We start from the raw sequence: 22,223 nt of genomic DNA, 5'->3' as shown, positions 1-22,223 counted from the left end.
CAGTGAATTCTAAACAGTAGATAGGCGTCATTCTTGTTTTGTAAAGAAGAGATTGTGTAATGCTACCTGTTGTTAGTGTTGTTTAGGTCATTGTTTTATGAGTGACAATGTGTGCTTGTTGGGTGACAACCTTTGCTAGTGTTATGGGAGAACGAGTTTGAGACATGTATGAAGTGTATTGGTAGTTTTAGGGCATTTTGAACGTGAAATTAACTGCTGTGCCAAGCTGAAAGTTAGTTAGGAGAACTGTGTGAAGAGTTTTGAAAAAGTGACCTAAGTATTGAGAAATGGGTCCTAGCAATGGTAAAAAAAAACTATAATGCGGTCAAGAGCACTGATAGTGCTTTCAAGACAACATGGAACTCTGAAAAGTGATCTTCAGGCTGGGAAGTCTCTAGAAAGACAAGTTCCCAATTGTAATTCCGAGTTCAAAACTATTTTTCCCAGTCTTAACTAAATGTTTTCCTAGTTCCCATTTGTCTTGAATGCACTGAAGTCAGATGTCAGAGATTTCCCGGTTCCACATTCCGAATTCCCAATTGTTTTGAACACGGTATTAATGCTCAGAGGGAGACGGCAAGGTATTCCCTTTGAGTCAGGAACCAAAACTCCTCCGTAGTGACCTGTGAATGCATTCGGTCACATGACAGCTCGATCAGCTGTTAAATTTCACTTCCTGGCATGTCAACTGAGCCAGGATCACAGTCCAACAGATTGGGAACTAGGTCCCAAGGTGCTCTTCCAAGCACTCGTGTGGGACACTTACGGATGCTGTTTTCTGTAAGAGACTTGAACAGCCGTGGGAAGGGGGCATGGTTCGCTTTTGAAAGACTCTCTCCAATAAGAATTCTTTCCTCTGAATCCACTGATTCGGTCACTCATCTGTAGAATGTTTTTGTATTTTGCCTGCATGCTTGCGTTCAGTTCAGTTCAGTTCATTCAGTTTCAGTTCATTCAGTTGTTTTTTTACATAGGAAAGGAGACACATTTTATTTTCACTACACAGAAAGTCACTACACAGAAAGTCATTTTTTTTTTACATCCATTCTTAATGTGAAAAGTATGTCCAACACTCCCTCTCGATAACCACCAAACCTCGATGTGAAATTAAACATTGTCATACTCTGATCCCAAATCTCCACATAGTTTTGTGAACTGGTGTACGCGCAGTGGATTTGGTTTGATGTAGTTTACAATCAAAGTTACCTGCTGCAGTATATCTCAGAGTTCTGCTCTTTTTGCGCCAGTTGCTTTCGGTGTATCATACAATGCGTCCATATGGCAGAGGGAGACACTACTAGAGTCCCTCCATAGATGGAGCCCCATCTGTGCAAAAGCCCACCATGGTTGGGGGATACTATTCACGATTCCCAAGCATGCAATGGCACAGGGGATGTTCAGTGTGCTGTGTGACTATATTGACAACAAAAAAACAGATTCCATGAGATGCTTGGGAATCGTGAATAGTATCCCCCAACATGTATAGCGAACAAAAATCATGCCTCTCACAGCGAATGTCCATTTTGAGAGGATAAGCTCGGGAGTTTGAGTTGTTCAGTCAAAGTTTCCTCTTGATTGCTAGCAATAGCATAAATGATTTGTTCATTAAAAATCCTACAATGTGATTTTCTGGATTTTTTTTCTCATTTCGTCTGTCATAGTTGAAGTGTACCTATGATGAAAATTACAGGCCTCTCTCATCTTTTTAAGTAGGATAACTTGCACAATTGGTGGCTGACTAAATACTTTTTTGCCCCACTGTATATACACATACTACTCAGGGGGAATGGGAGAGCCAGACCTGGACGCATGGAGAGAAGACAGGCGCCTCACTGCGGTGGCGGTTGGCCTGTTCCTTGTGCCGATGCACGGCCCGCTGGAGATGAGTGTGCACGGCATTTCAGGTCTCCTCAGCCCCCCGAAACCACTCGTCCACCGCAGTGGCCTCGGTTTGGCTTAGATGCCAAGGTGCGAGGGCCGGCTGATACCCCAACAAGCACTGGAAAGGAGTGAGGTTAGTGGAGGGGTGGCGGAGGGAATTCTGAACGTACTCAGCCCAAGGTAGAAATCTGACCACTCCCCTGGCCGGTCCTGACAGTCACACCTCAGGAACCTGCCCACTTCCTGATTGACCCCCCCCAACCTGCCAAATAGCTTGAGGACGCTACCTGGTGGTGAGACTGACCGTGACACTCAGGCGTTCCATGAATGCTTTCCATATGTGTGAGGTGAACTGAGGGCCACAGTCTGACACAATGTCCTCTGGGATCCCGTAGTGCCAGAAGACGTGCATAAAAAGAGCCTCCGTGGTGTGCATGGCTGACGGGAGCCCAGGCAGAGGAAGGAGGCGACAAGCTTTGGAAAAGCGATCCACAACTACATGAAAGGTGGTGTTCCCCTGGGAGGGGGGAAGGTCAGTGATAAAGTCCACCGAGAGGTGAGACCAGGGTCGTTGTGGAACTGGCAGGGGAAGAAGCTTTCCATAAGGGAGGTGTCTGGGTGTCTTTGACTGGGCACAGATGGAACAGGAAGAGACGTAAACCCGGGCGTCCCTATCCAAGGTGGGCCAACAGTACTTCTCAGTCAGACAGGCGATGGTGTGGCTTATCCCAGAATGACCCGACACAGGCGCCTTGTGCGCCCATGTAAGGAGGCGGTCCTGCAAAACCGTGGGCACGTAGGCGCGGTTCTCCGGGCACAGTGCAGGTGAAGGTTCTGTGCGCAGGGCTTGCTGTATGTTGGTGTCCACGTCCCACACCACTGGCGTGAAGATACGGGACGGAGAGATGATGGGGTCTCCTCTTCCTCCCTCTCCTTTGCATCATCATTTGGGGCGGCAGGGTAGCCTAGTAGTTAGACTGTTGGACTAGTAACCGGAAGATTGCAATCCCCGAGCTGACAAGGTACAAATCTGTCGTTCTGCCCCTGAACAGGAAGTTAACCCACTGTTCCTAGGCCGTCATTGAAAATAAGAATTTGTTCTTAACTGACTTGCCTAGTTAAATAAAAATATATTTTTTATCATAGAGGCAAGACAGGGCGTCCGCCTTCACGCTCTTTCTGCCTGACCTATAAGAAAGCGTGAATTGGAACCTGGCGAAGAATAGAGCCCACCTGGCCTGTCTCGGCTTTAGCCTCTTGCCTGCCCTGATGTACTCCAGGTTGCGGTGATCCATCCACACCAGGAAAGGGTGTTTGGACGCCTCCAGTCAGTGCCTCCACGCCTTCAGAGCCTTCTTGACCGCCAAGAGTTCCCAGGCCGCGATGGTCCGGAACTCCAGAGCAAACTTCGAGGCGGTCCTAGATCCCTGGCGTAGTCGGAATAGGACTCGACCTTGGGTCCGCCCGTTTCCCAGACCGCGGCACCCCAGTCCAGGGTCTGTCCGGTCAGTGTCGAGATGACAGTGGCAAACCTGTCTTTCCCGGAGACAGCCTCGGCCTAGGTACAGTTCGCATTGCAGAAGGAATCCCTTGCATTTCCCTGGCGCACCGTCAAAGCGCTTCGGGAGGGACAGGGGTATTCCGTGGACCGGCTCAGATGGGACAGAGGCAGGTAGTGGTGTGGGGGTTGGTGCCGGAACTGGTGCCGGAACTTGTCCTGTTTTTCAACAGGACAATGATCCAAAACACACCTCCAGGCTGTGTAAGAGCTATTTGACCAAGAAAGAGAGTGATGTAGATTTGTATCAGATGACCTGGCCTCCACAATCACCCGATCTCAACCCAATTGAGATGGTTGGGGATGAGTTGGACCGCAGAGTGAAAGAAAAGCAGCCAACAAGTGCTCAGCATATGTGGGAACTGTCAAGAGAGCGGAGATGAGTGGACAAAGCACTTTACTAAGGCAATCATTACACAGAACGCAACTGCGTCACAAAACAAATGCCCAACGAACCAATGAGGCAGCACAAAGTACAAAAACACAAGTACAAAGTACAGGCTGCCACAAAGCACGGGTAATCAAATAAACCCGGCGCAAACCAGCCGGAAGCGTGTCAACCTCAACAATAAACAATTGCACACACAGACATATGGGGAACAGAGGGTTAAATATACGACATGTAATGAGGGAATGAATACCAGGTGTGTGGGAAAACAAGACAAAACAAATGGAAAATGAAAGGTGGATCAGCGATGGCTAGAAGACCGATGACGTCGACCGCCGAAGGCCGCCCGAACAAGGAGAGGGACCGACTTCGGCGGAAGTCGTGACAGGAACTCCTTCAAGACTATTGGAAAAGCATTCCTAATGAAGCTGGTTGAGAGAATGCCAAGAATGTGCAACACTGTCATCAAGGAAAAGAGTGGCAACTTTGAAGAATCTCAAATATAAAATATATTTTGATATGTTTAACACTTTTTTGAGTACTACATGATTTCATATGTGTTATTTCATAGCTTTGATGTCTTCACTATTATTCTACAATTTAGAAAATAGTATAAATAAAGAAAAACCCTTGAATGATCAGGTGTATTCAATCTTTTGACTGGTACTGTACGTGTTCGTGAGAGTCTCACGTTTTCAGAGGGGTCATAGTGTGTAGCCCAAACTGTTCGGATGCTACAGACAGAAGTTGGCAGATCGGCTATACTGACTAGAGACGAGTCTCAAGACGGATGTGGGGGTTGTAGAGCAAAATGGAGAACAACATCGTGTTTGTGGGAGTCTCATCTTTCCCAACCGTTCGGACACTACAGACGATTTTGTGAGAAGACCATTTTTCGTCTTACGGTCTGACGAACACCACTCTCTGTCACCTTTCATCGCAGATGCAGAAGTGCAACATTGGCGGATGTGGTTGAGATGCAGCCAATGCAACACCAAAAAAAAGATATCTCTAGCTTAAACTTAAATTATGCTAATTGGATTTTTTTTCCTAGATTTTGAGGGCATGGATATTGACTCTAGGGCTTTAACATGATTTTTAAATGACTACCTAATCTTTGCAGCCCATACATACACGTATTTGTAAGGTCCCTCAGTTGAACAGTGAATTTAAAACACATATTCAACCACAAAGACAAGTGAGCTTTTCCACTGCTTCGCAAAGAAGGGCACATATTGGTAGATGAGTAAAAATAAAAAAGTCATTGAATACCCCTTTGAGCATGTTGAAGTTATTACTTACACTTTGGATGGTGTATCAATACACCCAGTCACCATAATATACAGGCTTCCTTCTTAACTTAGTTGCTGGAGAGGAAGAACACCGCTCAGGGATTTCACCATGATGCCAATTGTGATTGTAACTTTATGTCCTGAATACAAAGCGTTATGTTTGGGGCAAAAACGAAACACATGATTGAGTACCACTCTTTATATTTTCAAGCACGGTGGTGGCTGCATCATGTTATATGTATGCTTGTCATCGGCAAGGAATAGGGAGTTTTTTAAAGATAAAAATAAATGGAATAAGCACAGGCAAAATCCTAGAGGAAAACCTGGTTCAGTCTGATTTCCAACAGACACTGAGAGACAAATTCACTTTTCAGCAGGACAATAACCTAAAACACAAGGCCAAATCTACACTGGAGTAGCCTCATTACAGTTTTAATTAAAATTGCCATGAAAATATATGGCAAGACTTGAAAATGGCTGTCTAGCAATAATCAACAACCAACTGGACAGAGCTTGAATAATTTTTTGAAGAATAATGTGCAAATTGTAACGGCTGTCGTCGGTGGAAGAAGGTGAGGACCAAGGTGCAGCGTGGTAAGTGGTCATGATTTTTAATAATAATCAAACCTGAACACTGAATAACAAAACAACAAAGAAACAACCGAAACAGTTCTGTCTGGTGCAAACACACAAAGCCTGAAAACAAACACCCACGAAACCCAGGTGGAAAAAGGCTACCTAAGTATGATTCTCAATCAGAGACAACTGATTGAGGGTGTGAATACATATGTAATTGAGATATTTCTGTATTTCATTTTCAATAAATGTCTAAAACCATGTTTTCACTGTCATTATTGGGTATTGTGTGTAGCTGGGTGAGAAAAAATATATTTAATTCATTTTGAATTCAGGCTGTAACACAAAACAAAAGTGAAATAAGTCAATGTGTATGAATGCTTTCTGAAGGCACTGTTTAGTCAGAGGTCATAAAAGTGCATCACACTATCTCTATTCAATATAAGGAATTAACAACTACATTCAAATTTGACTATATTTGCTATAATTGCTTTACAACTATGTATTGTGTCAAGTAATAGTAGTCTTTTTTTCCTAACCATGATCAAGTCACACAATTACGTTCTGAACGTCAATAAGCAATTGTTTAGTGTTGAGAATGGATCATCATGACCTCAACAAGCGTAAGCCAGTTGTGTGCTTTCGAGGTTGTATGTGGGACAGTTTTCTCTGTGTTTCAGTTGGGGAATGAGGGAGAGTTGTGTTTTTGAGAAGATTGGTGTGTGTTTGTATGTGTTAGAAGGTAGGGGTGCAGTTTTCTATGTGTGAGAGAGGGGACTGGTGAAGTAGTGCCTCTGTTTCCATGAGGAGTCTGAAAAGAGACTGATAGAGAAACCTCTTCAGTGGTCACAAGAGTTTGAAGTGGGTGCTGGGAACACATCCATCAATGGAATTACATTTGGTTGAAGATCACCATACTCACTTGAGTAGTCAAATACAAACACACACGCAAAGATTTTGGACAGGGGATCACATTTCGTTCACTGGGGTTAGCATTTGGGTAACATTGGCCTCAGGGCTAACCTGGAGAGTTATTAGCTGCTGACATCCCCACTTCATCCTCCCATCTCTGCCTCCTCCATCCTTCCTCCTCTGCCCCTCCATACACACACACACACACACACACACACACACACACACACACACACACACACACACACACACACACACACACACACACACACACACACACACACACACACACACACACACACACACACACACACACACACACACACACACACACACACACACTTCAGAGGCTTCAGACACTTGGGACATTTGCCGCAATCTAAGCCTTCATCCATCTAAAACCCAACAGACAAGTGTCATACTGGTAGGTTGCAGATACTTTTATGCAGCATTTAAATAATTGGGAATGGCGCAGAAACATCCATGTGGCCAATGCGCGTCTTTTTTCTGCTTTTGTCTGCGACCCACCCGGAAGACACTTGTGTTTTCGACCATAAATTGGGCTGAAGCCTGCTACAAACAAAGATAAGGTCTAGGAAACATCTTATCTTTCCCCAAATTGCCTGGGTTTCCAGAAATCCTGGTTGTAGGACTCACAGATTTCCTACTTATCCCTCCTGATTCCAGAAACCTGGGTAACTTTGGGAAAGTTACCAGAATTTTACAACCCTATTCAGAACCAACCACTCCTATCTTAGATCACAACCATATCTTAGCATAACCATAGCACAGATAGAGAGGGGCCATCAACTCTCCCCTTACAGCACACAACTGTGTCTACCAGAGATACACTTTGAGTATCTGCTGTCTCTGCTGGTACTTTAGCTGACCCTTGGAACCCATTCTGCTTGGGGAGCTGCTGACGTATGGCCTGATGAAACGTCCTCCTGTACAGTTGAATATTGCCCTGAGGATGTTTGGGGGTGTTTTGGTCAAATGTGACATCCACTGAAATAGCAGGACTCATGTCTGACAAGCTGGTCCAATCAGTGTTTTGTTTGTTTATTTTGAGAAACAGAGAATAGAATAGAATTGCGGTAGAATACTCATAGAATAGATACAGTTGAAGTCGGAAGTTTACATACACATAGGTTGGAGTCACTAAAACTAGTTTTTCAACCACTCCACAAATTTCTTGTTCACAAACTATAGTTATGGCAAGTCGGTTAGGACATCTACTTTGTGCATGACACAAGTACTTTTTCCATCAATTGTTTACAGACAGATTATTTCACTTATAATTCACTGTATCACAATTCCAGTGGGTCAGAAGTTTACATACACTAAGTTGACTGTGCCTTTAAACAGCTTGGAAAATTCCAGAAAATTATGTCATGGCTTTAGAAGCTTCTGATAGGCCAATTGAGTCAATTGGGGGTGTACCTGTGGATGTATTTCAAGGCCTACCTTCAAACTCAGTGCCTGTTTGATTGACATCATGGGAAAATCTAAATAAATCAGCCAAGACCTCAGATAAAAATTGTAGACCTCCACAAATCTGGTTCATCCCTGGGAGCAATTTCCAAACGCCTGAAGGTACCACGTTCATATGTACAAACAATAATACGCAAGTTTAAACACCATGGGACCACGCAGCCATCATACCGCTCAGGAAGGAGACGCCTTCTGTCCCCTAGAGAGGAACGTACTTCGGTGCGAAAAGTGCAAATCAATCCCAGAACAACAGCAAAGGACCTTGTGAAGATGCTGGAGGAAACCGGTACAAAAGTATCTATATCCACAGTAAAACAAGTCTTATATCGACATAACCTGAAAGGCCGCTCAGCAAGGAAGAAGCCACTACTCCAAAACCACCATAAAAAAAGCCAGGCTACGGTTTGCAACTGCACATGGGGACAAATATTGTACTTTTTGGAGAAATGTCCTCTGTTCTGATGAAACAAAAATAGAACTGTTTGGCCATAATGATTGTTATGTTTGGAGGAAAAAGGGGATGCTTACAAGCCGTAGAACACCATCCCAACTGTGAAGCATGGGGGTGGCAGCATCATGTTGTGGGGATGCTTTGCTGCAGGAGGGACTGGTTCACTTCACAAAATAGATGGCATCATGAGGCAGGAAAATGATGTGAATATATTGAAGCAACATCTCAAGACATCAATCAGGAAGTTAAAGCATGGTAGCAAATGGGTCTTCCAAATGGACAATGACCCCAAGAATACTTCCAAAGTTGTGGCAAAATGGCTTAAGGACAACAAAGTCAATGTATTGGAGTGGCCATCACAAAGCCCTGACCTCCAATCCTATAGAAAATGTGTGGTCAGAACTGAAAAAGCGTGTGTGAGCAAGGAGGCCTACAAACCTGACTCAGTTACTCCAGCTCTGTCAGGTGCAATGGGCCAAAATGCACCCAATTTATTGTGGGAAGCTTGTGGAAGGCTACCCAAAATTATGTTTGACCCAAGTCAAACATTTTAAAGGCAATGCTACCAAATACTAATTGAGTGTATGTAAACTTCTGACCCACTGGGAATTTGATGAAAGAAATAAAAGCTGAAATAAATCATTTTCTCTACTGTTATTCTGACGTTTCACATTCTTAAAATAAAGTGGTGATCCTAACTGACCTGAAACAGGGAATTTTTACTAGGATTAAATGTCAGGAATTGTGAAAAACTGAGTTTAAATGTATTTGGCTAAGGTGTATGTAAACTTCCTACTTCAACTGTAACAGGTAGAAAGAATACTGATAGAAAATAATATAATATACTTTATTGTCAGTTTGTTTAGAATGGAAATCCGTTGTCTGCCATTTTCCCATCACCCAGACACACATGTTGCAGAGTCAGCAAGGGAGGAATTAAAATGGAAACATATCAAATAAATGATTAATATATGTTTAATAACAGACCTTTACCTCATAAATACAGATAGGCTATAATACTGCATTTATAATGACATTTATCCCACAAGAACTGATTTTGCTATGGACTGAATTGCCTCGTCCTATTGGTATCTGGCAATAAGACAGTTTTCCTCAAAGCATGAGTCAAAGTCATTACTGTGTGGGGTCAATGTTTGGATTCAGCCCTCAAGTAAGGATGCGTGGTTACTAATTAACATGTTGGAGATGTAATTAGTTCCAATTTAGCTAAACCCAGCGCCAGGACTTCCGACCCCCACGCCCACCATGATTTACTCAGGCAACTGTTGATGCATTCCTAAACCGACTGACGTCAAGTGGGAAGGGCCCATACACTCTGCTATATATAACTAACTCGGTCACTCTCTGTTCATTCATAACGCAACTCTGGATTATCAAGCCTCCGCTGAGAAGCTCCTTCTCCGAGGACTTCGGAAGAAACAACTGAGGAATCTACCACCTCTGCCAGCGTCTGCTTCTCTCAAACTATTATTAACACAACCAGAATTGTATCACTGATACTAAAACCATGAAAATGTCAGCAGAGCAGATTTCCGAGGTCCTGAAAGAGGGAGAGCTGGAGAAGAGGAGTGACAACCTCCTTCAGTTCTGGAAAAGGAAGACATGTGTCCTGACCACGGATAGCCTCAACATCTACGCCGACACGCAGAAGCGCACCAAGAGCAAGGAGCTCAAACTCCAGTCTATCAAGAAAGTGGACTGTGTTGAGCGCACCGGCAAGTTTGTCTACTTCACCATTGTTACCACTGACAATAAGGAGATAGATTTCCGGTGCTCCGGTGAAGATAACTGCTGGAATGCAGTGATCACCATGGCACTGATTGACTTCCAGAACAGAAAGGCTATTCAGGACTTTAAAACGCGACAGGACGACGAGAGCGGGTCCCCGGGACAGCACGAGAGCCGCATGGCCAGAGCTCCCTGAATGGCTTTGGGAGATTAGCACACTCCGAATATGGTAAGACGCAGAGCATGGACCATTACGCACAATAGAGCGGTTTTAAACAATGGTGAGGGGATAAATGTTTTTAAATTATTCAGCATAGCCTATTTTATATAATTATTGAAATACACCTGAGTGGAGATATATTATTAAAGTACTCTCATGAAAGAAAAAAACACATGTGATCTTTTCCTTATATACACAGGCCTATGAAAGGTTTTAACCACGTTAGACTTGCCTACTTTTACAGATGCCTATAATCAGGGCCCGGCCCTAGCACTGGCTAAACATTTTAGTCCCCCCTCTTGACATCAAAGAGAACATTTTTAGTTGTTCAGTTAATTTCCCTTCAATTCTACACATGTTGATGGGGCAGAGAATTGTTTTTGCAGTTCTACAGAAAATGTCCTACAAGTCTACACATTCTGCCACGTAGTGGGAGACATTCTATGCAGTTTTAAAGTGAATTTCCTGCAATTTTACACATTTTGCCACAACTTATGCTATGTTAATGATATCTGACTGAGAGTGACTAACAAAATCCGGGCGGTAAAAACATTGTTTTAATCCTATCTGCTTTCGTCTCCTTCAGAGTCAGTTATGGACCATGAAGAACAGGAACTTGGACCAAAGAAAGACGTCACCCGGTCCGTGGATGAAGGATTGTTCGGGACAGATCAGCGCATTCCCTTAGGGACCTCTGTCCTGATAAGCTTCTAAAAGAGAATTTAAAATGCTCAAAACTCAAGACTGAATCCTTGAACTTTCAAGTATTTCAAAGTGCGCTTTTCTGAGGAGGGATGCCTCCTGAATGACATTGCAAAAATGTGTTAATTTATTTGTGTCAAGAAAATGTTTTTCTTGGATACATGCTTATGTTGTTTAAATTATTTACTATTTCAGTGTGTATTTATTTGAATAAATATTCATACATTTTTGAAGAAAATGTGGTCTTATAGCCCAGTGGTTTCCAACCGGTGTTCAACAGGAACTCTCAGGTGTCGCAAACTTTTTTTTACACTCACTTATGAGTGTAAACTCTCACACTCTTACACTCACATGGCATTTTGACTTGGGAGCATTAGTTCTGCTCAGATAATACATGAAATAGTACATGGATACATTCGTATCATTGTTTCAAGTCCAGTGTGCTCAGGCTGTTGGTACATTTGTATCATTTGAGGAGCGCACATCACAAGCAAAGTCATTTGTTTGATTTGACTTCGTCTGTGAAAAGGGGTAAACACAAATGAACTATCTTGCTATCTTTCTATGGCAGAGGGAATGGTATGGCTAAGCCCAGAGCCATAAGAAATACATGACTCTGGCTAAAGCCTATAATCAGACTTTTCACAAGCATTTTTCTACACCCGCAAAAACATCTGTTAAAACATGTGTATGCGACCAATAACATTTGATTAACTATCAAATAATCCTAATTCATCTATAAAAACACTTATCACAGAAAATGTATGATTTTTCAATTTGGAAAAGATGAGATAGGGACATTTTAGGTGCGCAGCTGAATTTTATTTTATTTAACTAGGCAAGTCAGTTAAGGGAAAATTCTTATTTACAATGACGGCCTACCCCAGCCAAACCCGGACGGCACTGGGCCAATTGTGTGCCACCCTAATCGTGTGCCACTCCCAATCACGGCCGGATGTGATGCAGCCTGGATTCCAAACCAGGTGCTGCAATGACGCCTTTTGCACTGAGATGCAGTGTCTTAGGCCACTCGGGAGCAATTTTATATCCCATGAAGGTGTGCTAAGGTTAAAAAAGGTTGGGAACCACTGCAATAGCCTATGTTTTTCTCTCATATATTGGTCAGTTAAATGTTATGGATAAAATGTTGAGTGATGTTACATTGACAAAAATACAGATCTTCATATTAATCCTCGTTTAATTCTCTTTATTAATCAGAGCCTTTATCCGTGAAGTCCTTTGTATAAGATTTCAATTTGTATGGAGGTACAAATTGAGATGAGAGCACTGTAAATGAAAAGATCTATAAAATATATCTTATGTTATGTATCCACCAACGAAATATACCTTTAACAGCATGCTGTTAAATTATGCCAAATCATAACCCACAGCACTCACTTCCTGAGATACCACACTTATGAGCAGTGTATGATCGGAAAGTCCCTCTCTTCTTTTATCACAGGTTGCACCCTGTTTGTCATCTCCGGTTGTCATGCTTTATTATACATACTTTATGACTGATAAAGGGTTGTGGTTTCACTACACCTGTATCAACGGGCCCTTTGAACACATACCTTTACAGCCAGGGTGTGTTGTACCCAGAGCCTGAAGGAATCTGCGGGGGTGGAATCACCTAACGACATGCGTGGAAATCAAACGTACCTGGGGATTAACCTCAGAACTAGAATGAGATTCTATTTCTATGAATAAACCAAAGAAAATATTGATATAGAATATTAATAATTACAGTTGGACAATGTTGTACAGGTAATAAGAGAACTTCCCCAAAGATGCTCGTGTTGCTCTAGCCATACCTAACACATGCCTACGCATGCACACACACACACACACACACACACACACACACACACACACACACACACACACACACACACACACACACACACACACACACACACACACACACACACACACACACACACACACACACACACACACACACACACAGATCATTAAGCTATGGGCACAGGACAGGGCAAACACAGGGATGTGTTACAATGCCCACTATACTGCCTTGTTATCTATACACAAAGTGACCTGCCCATGGTTATTCTGTTGAGTTAGACACCCTGCTATAGAATGACTCACAATGACTCACAAGAAGTCATAAACAGGGGAGTTATTCCGTCTTTATCCAAACTCCCATGACACCCTATATGTGTAAATTGTGTCAAAATAAAGGAAACACCAACATAAAGTGTCTTAATAGGGCGTTGAGCCACCGTGAGCTAGAACAGCTTCAACGCACAATGGCATAGATTCTACATGTGTCTGGAACTCTCTTGGAGGAATGCGACACCATTATTCTATGAGAAATTCCATAAATTTGGTGTTTTGTTGATGGTGGTGGAGAACACTGCTTCAGAATCTCCCATAAGTGTTCAATTGGGTTGAGATCTGGTGACTGAAACGGCCACGGCATTTGGCTTACATCGTTTTCATGCTCATCAAACCATTCAGTGACCACTCACGCCTTGTGAATAGGCGCATTGTCTTCCTATGGGGGCATAAGCATGGTAGCCAAATTAATGGCCTAAAATAATGGCCTGCCCAGTATTTTTATACATGATGAGATGTTAATTGTGTAATTAGGAACCACACCTATTTCAGGAACCACACCTGCTTTTTGTTCATGATCAGGACTAAATAACAGCCAATTTGAGACAGTTGAAAAAGGTATGCATAGAAAAACATAACATCAGGAGCCTTGTTATATTACATTATAAAGGCTCATACATGCTGATAACAACTTATAAAGAATTATACCTGGATGAAGTGGTAACGTGTAACCCTGAAGTTCAGTGTATTACATTGCCTTCGGGAAGTATTCAGACCTCTTGACTTTTTCCACATTTTGTTACGTTACAGCCTTATTCTAAAATAGATTGAATTGTTATTTTTTTTACCTCATCAATCTACACACAATACCCCATAATGTCAAAGCAAAAACACGTTTTAGAAAGTTTTAACTTATTAAAAATAAAAAACTGGAAAATCACATTTACCTTAGTATTAAATCCATTTTAAATAAGGCTGTAATGTAACAAAATGTGTAAAAAGTCAAGGGTCTGAATACTTTCCGAATACACTGTATATAGGCCTATTCTACCCCTTCTGTTTCTACAGTGCCGGGCCCTGTACATCCACAGCACATAGGTCTATTGGAGGGGGGTCAGAGGTGAGTGTAAGCCGAGCCCCAGGCCACGCTGCCTCCCACAGCCCAGTATGGCTGGTAGTGGAGTCAGTTCTCCAGGGGCTTTGAAGCCAGATCACACTACAATGACCACATCAAAGGACACAATGATCTAAGGAGTACTCCCAGGAACCAGCCGCTTCCTGCCTAAATATACCACTCTCAAAAAATTGGCACCACTTTAATATCACTCACACTCACACCAGTGGCAGTCGGTGATGTTTAAGATGAGGGAGGAAGATTGTTTTTTTACGAGTGCGGCCTTATTTCTATTACAGCATATTGGATGACTGTCATTCATATTCCATTTAGCCAGTTCAATGTAATATCGATAGGTTTAGGTTACTACATGATGCTCAAATTTTCCTTATACCCATCATGAGGTTGCTACAACCTAGCCTATGAATTAAAGTTTACAACGTCGGTGCACAGGTCGAGAAAACATTTTGAGTAATCAAGGTGACGGACAGTGACACATTCAATACAGCCTTGCACACTTGCTTGCATCTAGCTGATTTAGGGTGTAATCATTAGTCCAACAGTTGCAAACCAATTTTTTTTTACAGGACAAATTCAGGTATGTTTATCCCCGTTTTGTTCTGTTTGCTTCCGTTTAAGAAATGTTTTTCAACAGAATCGGTGGCACCCCTGGTCACACGCAAACACAGTTCACTTTCGTAGTCGGCTTTCCTATCGGCCCTAGACTATGCGACATCATCTATATGAACGCAGCTGCTGCCATATAAGCAGTTAGAATGCAGTTTATCATATCACACTACGCTTTATTATGGGCAGCCATTTTAGTTCTCATCACTGCATTCTCTACCAGAAAGTTGGTTGGCCTTCTTTGATTGGTTGATACATTGCTGTTTTCATTTATAAAGCCTTTTTTTTTTTACATACAATCCCACTGTACCTAACATTTTTACTAAACTTTACAGATACAGTACTAGTTACCACACCCGGTCCCAGGGATGGTGAACTCTGGAAATTCCTTCCGTCTCTACTGAATTAGATAAATCAGCTTTTAGTTTTCTTGCACCATATTTGTGGAAAAACCTTCAAAATGTTCTCAAATTTGATGTTCCGGTGCCTCTAGGGGGATTCAGAAAGCTGATTGAAAACCATATTACTGATGACTGTGTTTGTTTTTTATGACCGTGTTTTTCTCTCTGCTTGTATTTTGTATTTAGTTTGATGTGTGTATTTTCTGTCATTTTCTGTTATGTAATTCAGGGCTCATCTGTTAAAGAGACCTTGATCTCAGTATGACCCCCCGATAAAATAAAACTGAAATAAAAAATAGCAGCCACATACAAACAGCATGAACATTTTGCTCGTATAATTCCTTCTCGCATCTACACACTCTCCTCCTCTCATGGTTTCCCCTTCGCTTGTGGACTTCAGTGCACACACGTCTGTGACCAGGCAAAAAAAAAAACTTTCCAAGTCAAACCTTCTTATCATAGCCAGTTGTGGACTTGAGTCACATGACTTGGACTCAAGTCTGACTCAAGTCACAAATTGAATGATTTGAGACTTGATAGAAAAAAACATGCAACAGTGAAACGCACACTAGGCACTCTGGTTGGACCAGCAAACTGTCAATCAACACATGTCGAGCGAGCTAGAGAACAGATTGCTGATTTGCTGTACAGCTATAGGATCAGGTGCAGCACAAACATACAATTGTAAATTGCCATAATAAATATGCAGCTCAAAATATAGTTTGGTGATCAAGAATATTAACCGTTTACTTGCAAGCTAATCAGCAATGGGGCAACAATTACTAGCTGAGGCCTACTGTTCTTTTGGTTTGTAACAATTGCTTGAAATTGATCATTTACTTATCAAGCTAGGATTTGGAATTTGTTGTTAAAATTAATTATTAATGTGGCGAAGACGCATCACAGGCGCAGTTCTTTACTTTTTTCTCTTGTTGAAATGTTTGCTGTTGTTTTCACACCTTTAAATGCCTAGGCCCTATACTACAATATTTGCTAGCGTTTCATCATTCCTTCCCTGTACTGTTTATTGCAACACGATGAGACTCATGAGGTATAAGTTCTGTTTATTTCATTCAATGTATGGTTTCCTTTGTTCATAATTCCCGGGTAATGTCTGTGTCTCCTATGTCTCTATCATTTTTGTGTGTGTAAAAGGAGCGCGCGCGCACGACCACGACCACGTCCCAACCTGCATAGATATGGGCTACATGGCCTGCGCTCCACGCTTTGGAGTCAGAACACTGAATAAGAGAAAAGGATTGTTCTATGTGTGAATAGTGTTGAAATATCATTAATAGTCATTAAGTCAGATTAAGACGAATGAACCAATGTAACAATGGATGTGGAAATTACCATTTGTATTGTAGGACCAGTTTATTGGTTGTTATTGCCAATTGGGTAATTCTATGGTCCTGGGGGCCAAGTGTTTATATTATCTAGTAGGCCTAGCTTTTTGAGCTCCTGTTAAACAGATTTGATTTGGTTTCTAGAGAGGAGGCTGTAATGTCATGCCCTTAATCAGTACAGGCTAAGCTTGATACAGAGGTTATTTCTTTGGGGCAATTGCCCATATGGATTTTGTAAATCTATTTGTATATTTTGTATGAAATGGTGCTTTCACCATTCGATCATCAATATTAAATAAATCTCCACTCTGAGCACATCAACCTGCCTGGCCTTCTGCTGGTTTCATGCCCTTACAGCTGCTACAAGGTCCCTATTTTATAATTAAAAAGGCTAATCAAAATGTGTTGTGGACAAAATAATGAAAATGGACATCTGGTAGCCTCAATAAATAGACAAAGATTTGTAGTTGCATGTATAGATTCGTTTTTTACTTGACTTGGAAACTTGTGACTTGACTCGACTTGACGTGCGCTTAGAATGCATGACTTGGACTTGACCTGTTCTACTTGGGACTTGACTTGAGACTCGGACCTTGTGAGTTGGTCCCACCTCTGATCATAACCACTAACCACTACACCTACCTACATTGTTGTCACAATATTAGCTAACAATGTTAGTAACGCCATAGTCAACATAGCTACTAGAACTAACATGTTAGTAAACCTGTTACAATTCTGCAGTACAGTGTACAGTCCTCAAGCAGTTTAGCAGATACACCGGCAGGCCCCGGTGGCAATAAATGAATAAAACAAAAAGCTTACCATGACGTGGAAGAGTTACAGTGTTGGATAGCCATAGCCAGCTAGCTAACATAGCACCCCTCTCTCTGTTTGAGTAGGCTAAACTAACTAGCTGCATTCGCTAGCTAAGTGAAAGTAATTTAAAAAAAAAACGAAATATAGCTCTCTCTCTGTCTCATTCTCTCTCTCTCCCGCTTCTCCTTAATTTTTAAATAAATTAATTTGTAAAAAAAAATGCAACTATTGTCTTTCTCTGAGTCAACTACTCACTTCGTTTTATGCTCTTCAATGCTAGCTATCTGTAGCTTATGCTTTCAGTACTAGATTCATTCTCTGATCCTTTGATTGGGTGGACAACTATTCAGTTAATGCGTCAAGAGCAAGCTAGTAGGTTGGAGGGTGTCCTCCAGAAGTTGTTATAATTAGAATAACTGTGTAAGTCTATAAAAGGGGGTGAGAACCATACGCCTCCTAGGTTTTGTATTTTTTTTTACCTTTATATAACTAGGCAAGTCAGTTAAGAACAAAATCTTATTTACAATGACACCCTACCAGGGAACAGTGGGTTAACAGCATTGTTCAAGGACAGAACGACAGATTTTTAACTTGTCAGCTCTGGGATTCGATCTAGTAACCCTTTGGTTACCAGCCCAATGCTCTAACCACTAGGCAACCTGCTGCCCCGCTAGGGTACCTGCCATATTGAAGTCGATGTACCCAGAGGAGGACTGAAACTATCTGAGTGCTGTTGAGGCTAATGTAGACCTTAATTGCAAAACAGTGTGTTTTAATCAATTATTTGGTGATGTGAATATATTTAGTATAGTTTTATTGGATTTGGCTTCAAGCCAATCAAATCACTTCCTAATCAAAATGTCATTTTCAGATAAACTTGTCTGTTTCTGGTCTGCTTGTGTTGATGTCCTGCAGTTACTAGCTTGCTAAATTGGCCCTTTCCTAAGCTATGGATGGAGATGGGGATTTGGACTTAGTTGTGCCACTGGCCTGAGAGGATTGAGGTTCAATATGTAGCCAAATATGCTCAAGTTAAGTAGCTGGCTAGCTAACTTAGCTGGTTCATTGATGCCCACGAGAGGGAGTGAGCAAGTGTTTTAGCTAGATAGCCTATGACAACAAAAACTAAAAGTGTATGACAGAGCCATATACCGTTTTGCCAAACATGAAAGAGAGGAGGATGTTATTTGGCGTTCAACAACAAGTAGGGTGAGTCCCAAATTCTTTTTTTACTTGAACACGCACACACACAGAAATCAGTACCATGGACAGCCACATGATATTTAGCAACATTAATTGGACTAAATCGTTTTAGGTATCTTTACGTTTGTTTACAGTGTATTTAACTAAGCGTATATATAGTTAATATGATGATGTTTAAATGTTTAAGTTGAAATGATCTTGGAATAGCATAGGCAGTGCTCCAGTTGCCTTAGTGCTGTTTTTCAGTAACTCTGTGGTTCTAAATCAATAGTTGTTTAGTAAACTGACAAAAATAACTTGAACATGCTGCATGTGATATAACTGTTTGTTGCATGCAATACTTGCTTTGTGGACTTCACCGGACATGTGATGAAAGAAATGTATATGTAGTTTAATTTATTCCGCCACCGTGTGACTGTTGTCTTTTTGATGTCACAGCCTTGTTGTATATCACGGTGTCGTAAGAACTAATGGGTTAAAGAACAAACAATGCACCACCACTACTGCTGAGGAGGATGGTCCTCCCCTTCCTCCTCTGAGGAGCCTCCACTAACTCACACGCACACACACACACACACACACACACACACACACACACACACACACACACACACACACACACACACACACACACACACACACACACACACACACACACACACACACACACACACACACACACACACACACACACACACACACACCTCTGCCCTGTACGCACACTGCCATGGGGGGATACTGGGGTTTATGATCATCGTGTGTATCATGGACCAACTACCAACCCTGCCTGACCGTAACGGAGCGAAATAGGGGGACGAAAGAATGGCTGCTTTAAATTTGGGTGGGGTAGTGGATGGGGGGATTTCCTTATATACTGTATCTTTGTGTTAGCCCGTTGTGAAAAGTGCTACATGACCAAAAGTATGTGGACACCTGCTGGTCAAGCATCTTATTCCAAAATCATGGGCATTGATATGGAGTTGGTCCCCCCTTTGCTGTTATAACATTGAGTAGTTGACTCTGAGAGAAGTGAGAGACACAGAGAGAGAAAGACAAATTCATTTTTTTTATTAAGGAAAAGCAAGAGATAGAGAGAGAACGAGACGGAGAGAGAGCTATATTTAGTTTTAAAAAATGCACTTTTCTGGGAAGGCTTTCCGCTAGATGTTGCAATATTGCTGCGGGGACTTGCCTCCATTCAGCCAAGAGCATTAGTGAGGTTGGAAACTGATGTTGGGCGATTAGGCCTGGCCCACAGTAGGCATTCCAATTCATCCCAAAGGTGTTCGATGAGGTGGAGGTCAGGGCTTTGTGCAGGCCAGTTAAGTTCTTCAACACCGATCTTGACAAACCATTTCTGTATGGACCTCACTTTTTGCACAGGGGCATTGTTATGCTGAAACAGAAAAGGGCATTCCCCTAACTTTCCACCAAGTTGGAAGAACAGAATAGTTTAGAATGTCCTTAAATCTGGTTGTAATAGTAGTAATGTGCTATGTTGTTTGTTTTGCTGCATTGTTTGTAACTTATTTTGAACATAATGTTGCTGCTACAGTCTCTTATGACCGAAAAGAGCTTCTGGACATCAGAACAGCGATTTCTCACCTCGAACTGCACAAATATTTTTTCTTTTCCGAATCCGACACAAAGGATATTCTTTCTGCTTTCTCGAGACCAGGTGCAAATCCCTGTCATCCGCGTAAAGAAAAGACAGAGAAAAAGGGGGCGGAGGTCGGGCTGCCATGTGAGAAATCGTAGGCGAGTGAGTAAACCTCCACTACCATCTATTGGCCAACGTGCAATCATTTGAAAAAAATTGGATTATCTACGTTTAAGATTTTCCTACCAACTATCCAACCTACCAACCGACTATCCTACTAAAACAACATTCAACGAGCTGTATAAGGCCATAAGCAAACAAGTGATGCTCCCAGTGGCCGGGGACTTTAATGCAGGCAAACTTAAATCGGTTTCACCAAATTTCTACCAGCATGACAACCTTTACTCAACACACAGAGACGCATACAAAGCTCTCCCTCTGCCTCCATTTGGCAAATATGACCATAATTATATCCTCCTGATTCCTGCTGACAAGCAAAAACTAAAGCAGGAAGTACCCGTGACTCGCTCAATACGTAAGTGGTCAGATGACACGGATGCTAAGCTACAGGATTGTTTTCCTAGCACAGACTGGAATATGTTCCGGGATTCATCCAATGGCATTGAGGAGTACACCACCTCAGTCACTTCATCAAAAAAAGTGCATCGGCAACGTCGTCCCCACAGTGACCGTACCTACATATCCCAACCAGAAGCAATGGATTACAGGCAACATCCGCACCAAGCTAAAGCCTAGAGCTGCCGCACTCAAGGAGTGGGACACTAATCCGGATGCTTATAAGAAATCCCGCAACAGGACTAAGATTAAATCCTACTACACCGGCTCTGACACTCGTCGGATGTGGCAAACTATTACAGACTACAAAGGGAAACCCAGCCACAAGCTTCCCAGTGACGCGAGCCGACCAGACGAACTAAATGCGTTTTATGCTCACTTCGAGGCAAGCAACACTGAAGCATGCATCAGCCGATGTAAGCAAGACCTTTAAACAACATTCACAAAGCCGCAGGGGCCAGACTACCAGGACGTTAACACAAAGCATTTTTAATCTCTCCCTGACAGAGTTTGTAATACCTACATGTTTCAAGCAGACCACCATAGTGCCTGTGCCCAAGAAAGCAAAGTTAACCTGCCTAATTTATTACCGACCCATTGCACTCATGTCGGTAGCCATGAAGTGCTTTGAAAGGCTGGTCATGGCTTACATCAACACCATTATCCCAGAAACCCTTGACCCACTCCAATCTGCATACCGCTCCAACAGATCCACAGATGATGCAATCTCAATTGCGCTCCACACTGCCCTGGACAAAAGGAACACCTATGTGAGAATGCTATTGATTGACTACAGCCCAGCGTTCAACACTACAGTGGCCACAAAGCTCTTCACTAAGTTAAGGACCCTGGGACTAAACACCTCCCTCTGCAACTGGATCCTGGACTTCCTGACGTGCCGCCCACAGGTGGTAAGGGTAGACAACAACTCATCTGCCACGCTGATCCTCAACGCTGGGGCCCCTCAGGGGTGTGTGCTTAGTCCCCTCCTGTACTCCCTGTTCAACCACGGCTGCGTAGCCAAACAGTACTCCAACGCCATCATTAAGTTTGCTGATGACACAACAGTGGTAGGCTATGATCACCGACAATGATGAGACAGCCTGTAGGCAGGAGGTCAGAGACCTTGCAGTGTGGTGCCAGGACAACAACCTCTGCCTCAGTGTGAGCAAGACAAAAGAGCTGAACATGGACTACAAGAAAAGGTGGGTCGAGAGCTTCAAGTTCATTGCTATCCA

General features: G+C 42.5%; 1 protein-coding gene across 1 annotated transcript; it reads left to right on the top strand.

Annotated features, from left to right (window-relative positions):
* Positions 1 to 9,914: 9,914 nt before the first annotated feature.
* Positions 9,915 to 12,413, top strand: phlda2 (pleckstrin homology-like domain, family A, member 2). Its single transcript, XM_035790385.1, has 2 exons — positions 9,915 to 10,530; positions 11,108 to 12,413. The coding sequence occupies exon 1, from the start codon at positions 10,081 to 10,083 to the stop codon at positions 10,495 to 10,497; it is 417 nt and encodes a 138-aa protein (XP_035646278.1). The 5' UTR covers positions 9,915 to 10,080; the 3' UTR covers positions 10,498 to 10,530; positions 11,108 to 12,413.
* Positions 12,414 to 22,223: the final 9,810 nt, after the last annotated feature.

The sequence above is a fragment of the Oncorhynchus keta genome, chromosome 17 (genome assembly GCF_023373465.1).
Source record: "Oncorhynchus keta strain PuntledgeMale-10-30-2019 chromosome 17, Oket_V2, whole genome shotgun sequence".
NCBI lineage: Eukaryota > Metazoa > Chordata > Actinopteri > Salmoniformes > Salmonidae > Oncorhynchus > Oncorhynchus keta.
This window is presented reverse-complemented; position numbering and strand designations above follow the sequence as displayed.

Excerpts from the sequence above, each read along its gene's own strand:
- phlda2 (XM_035790385.1), top strand. The coding sequence starts at position 10,081 with ATGAAAATGTCAGCAGAGCAGATTTCCGAGGTCCTGAAAGAGGGAGAG.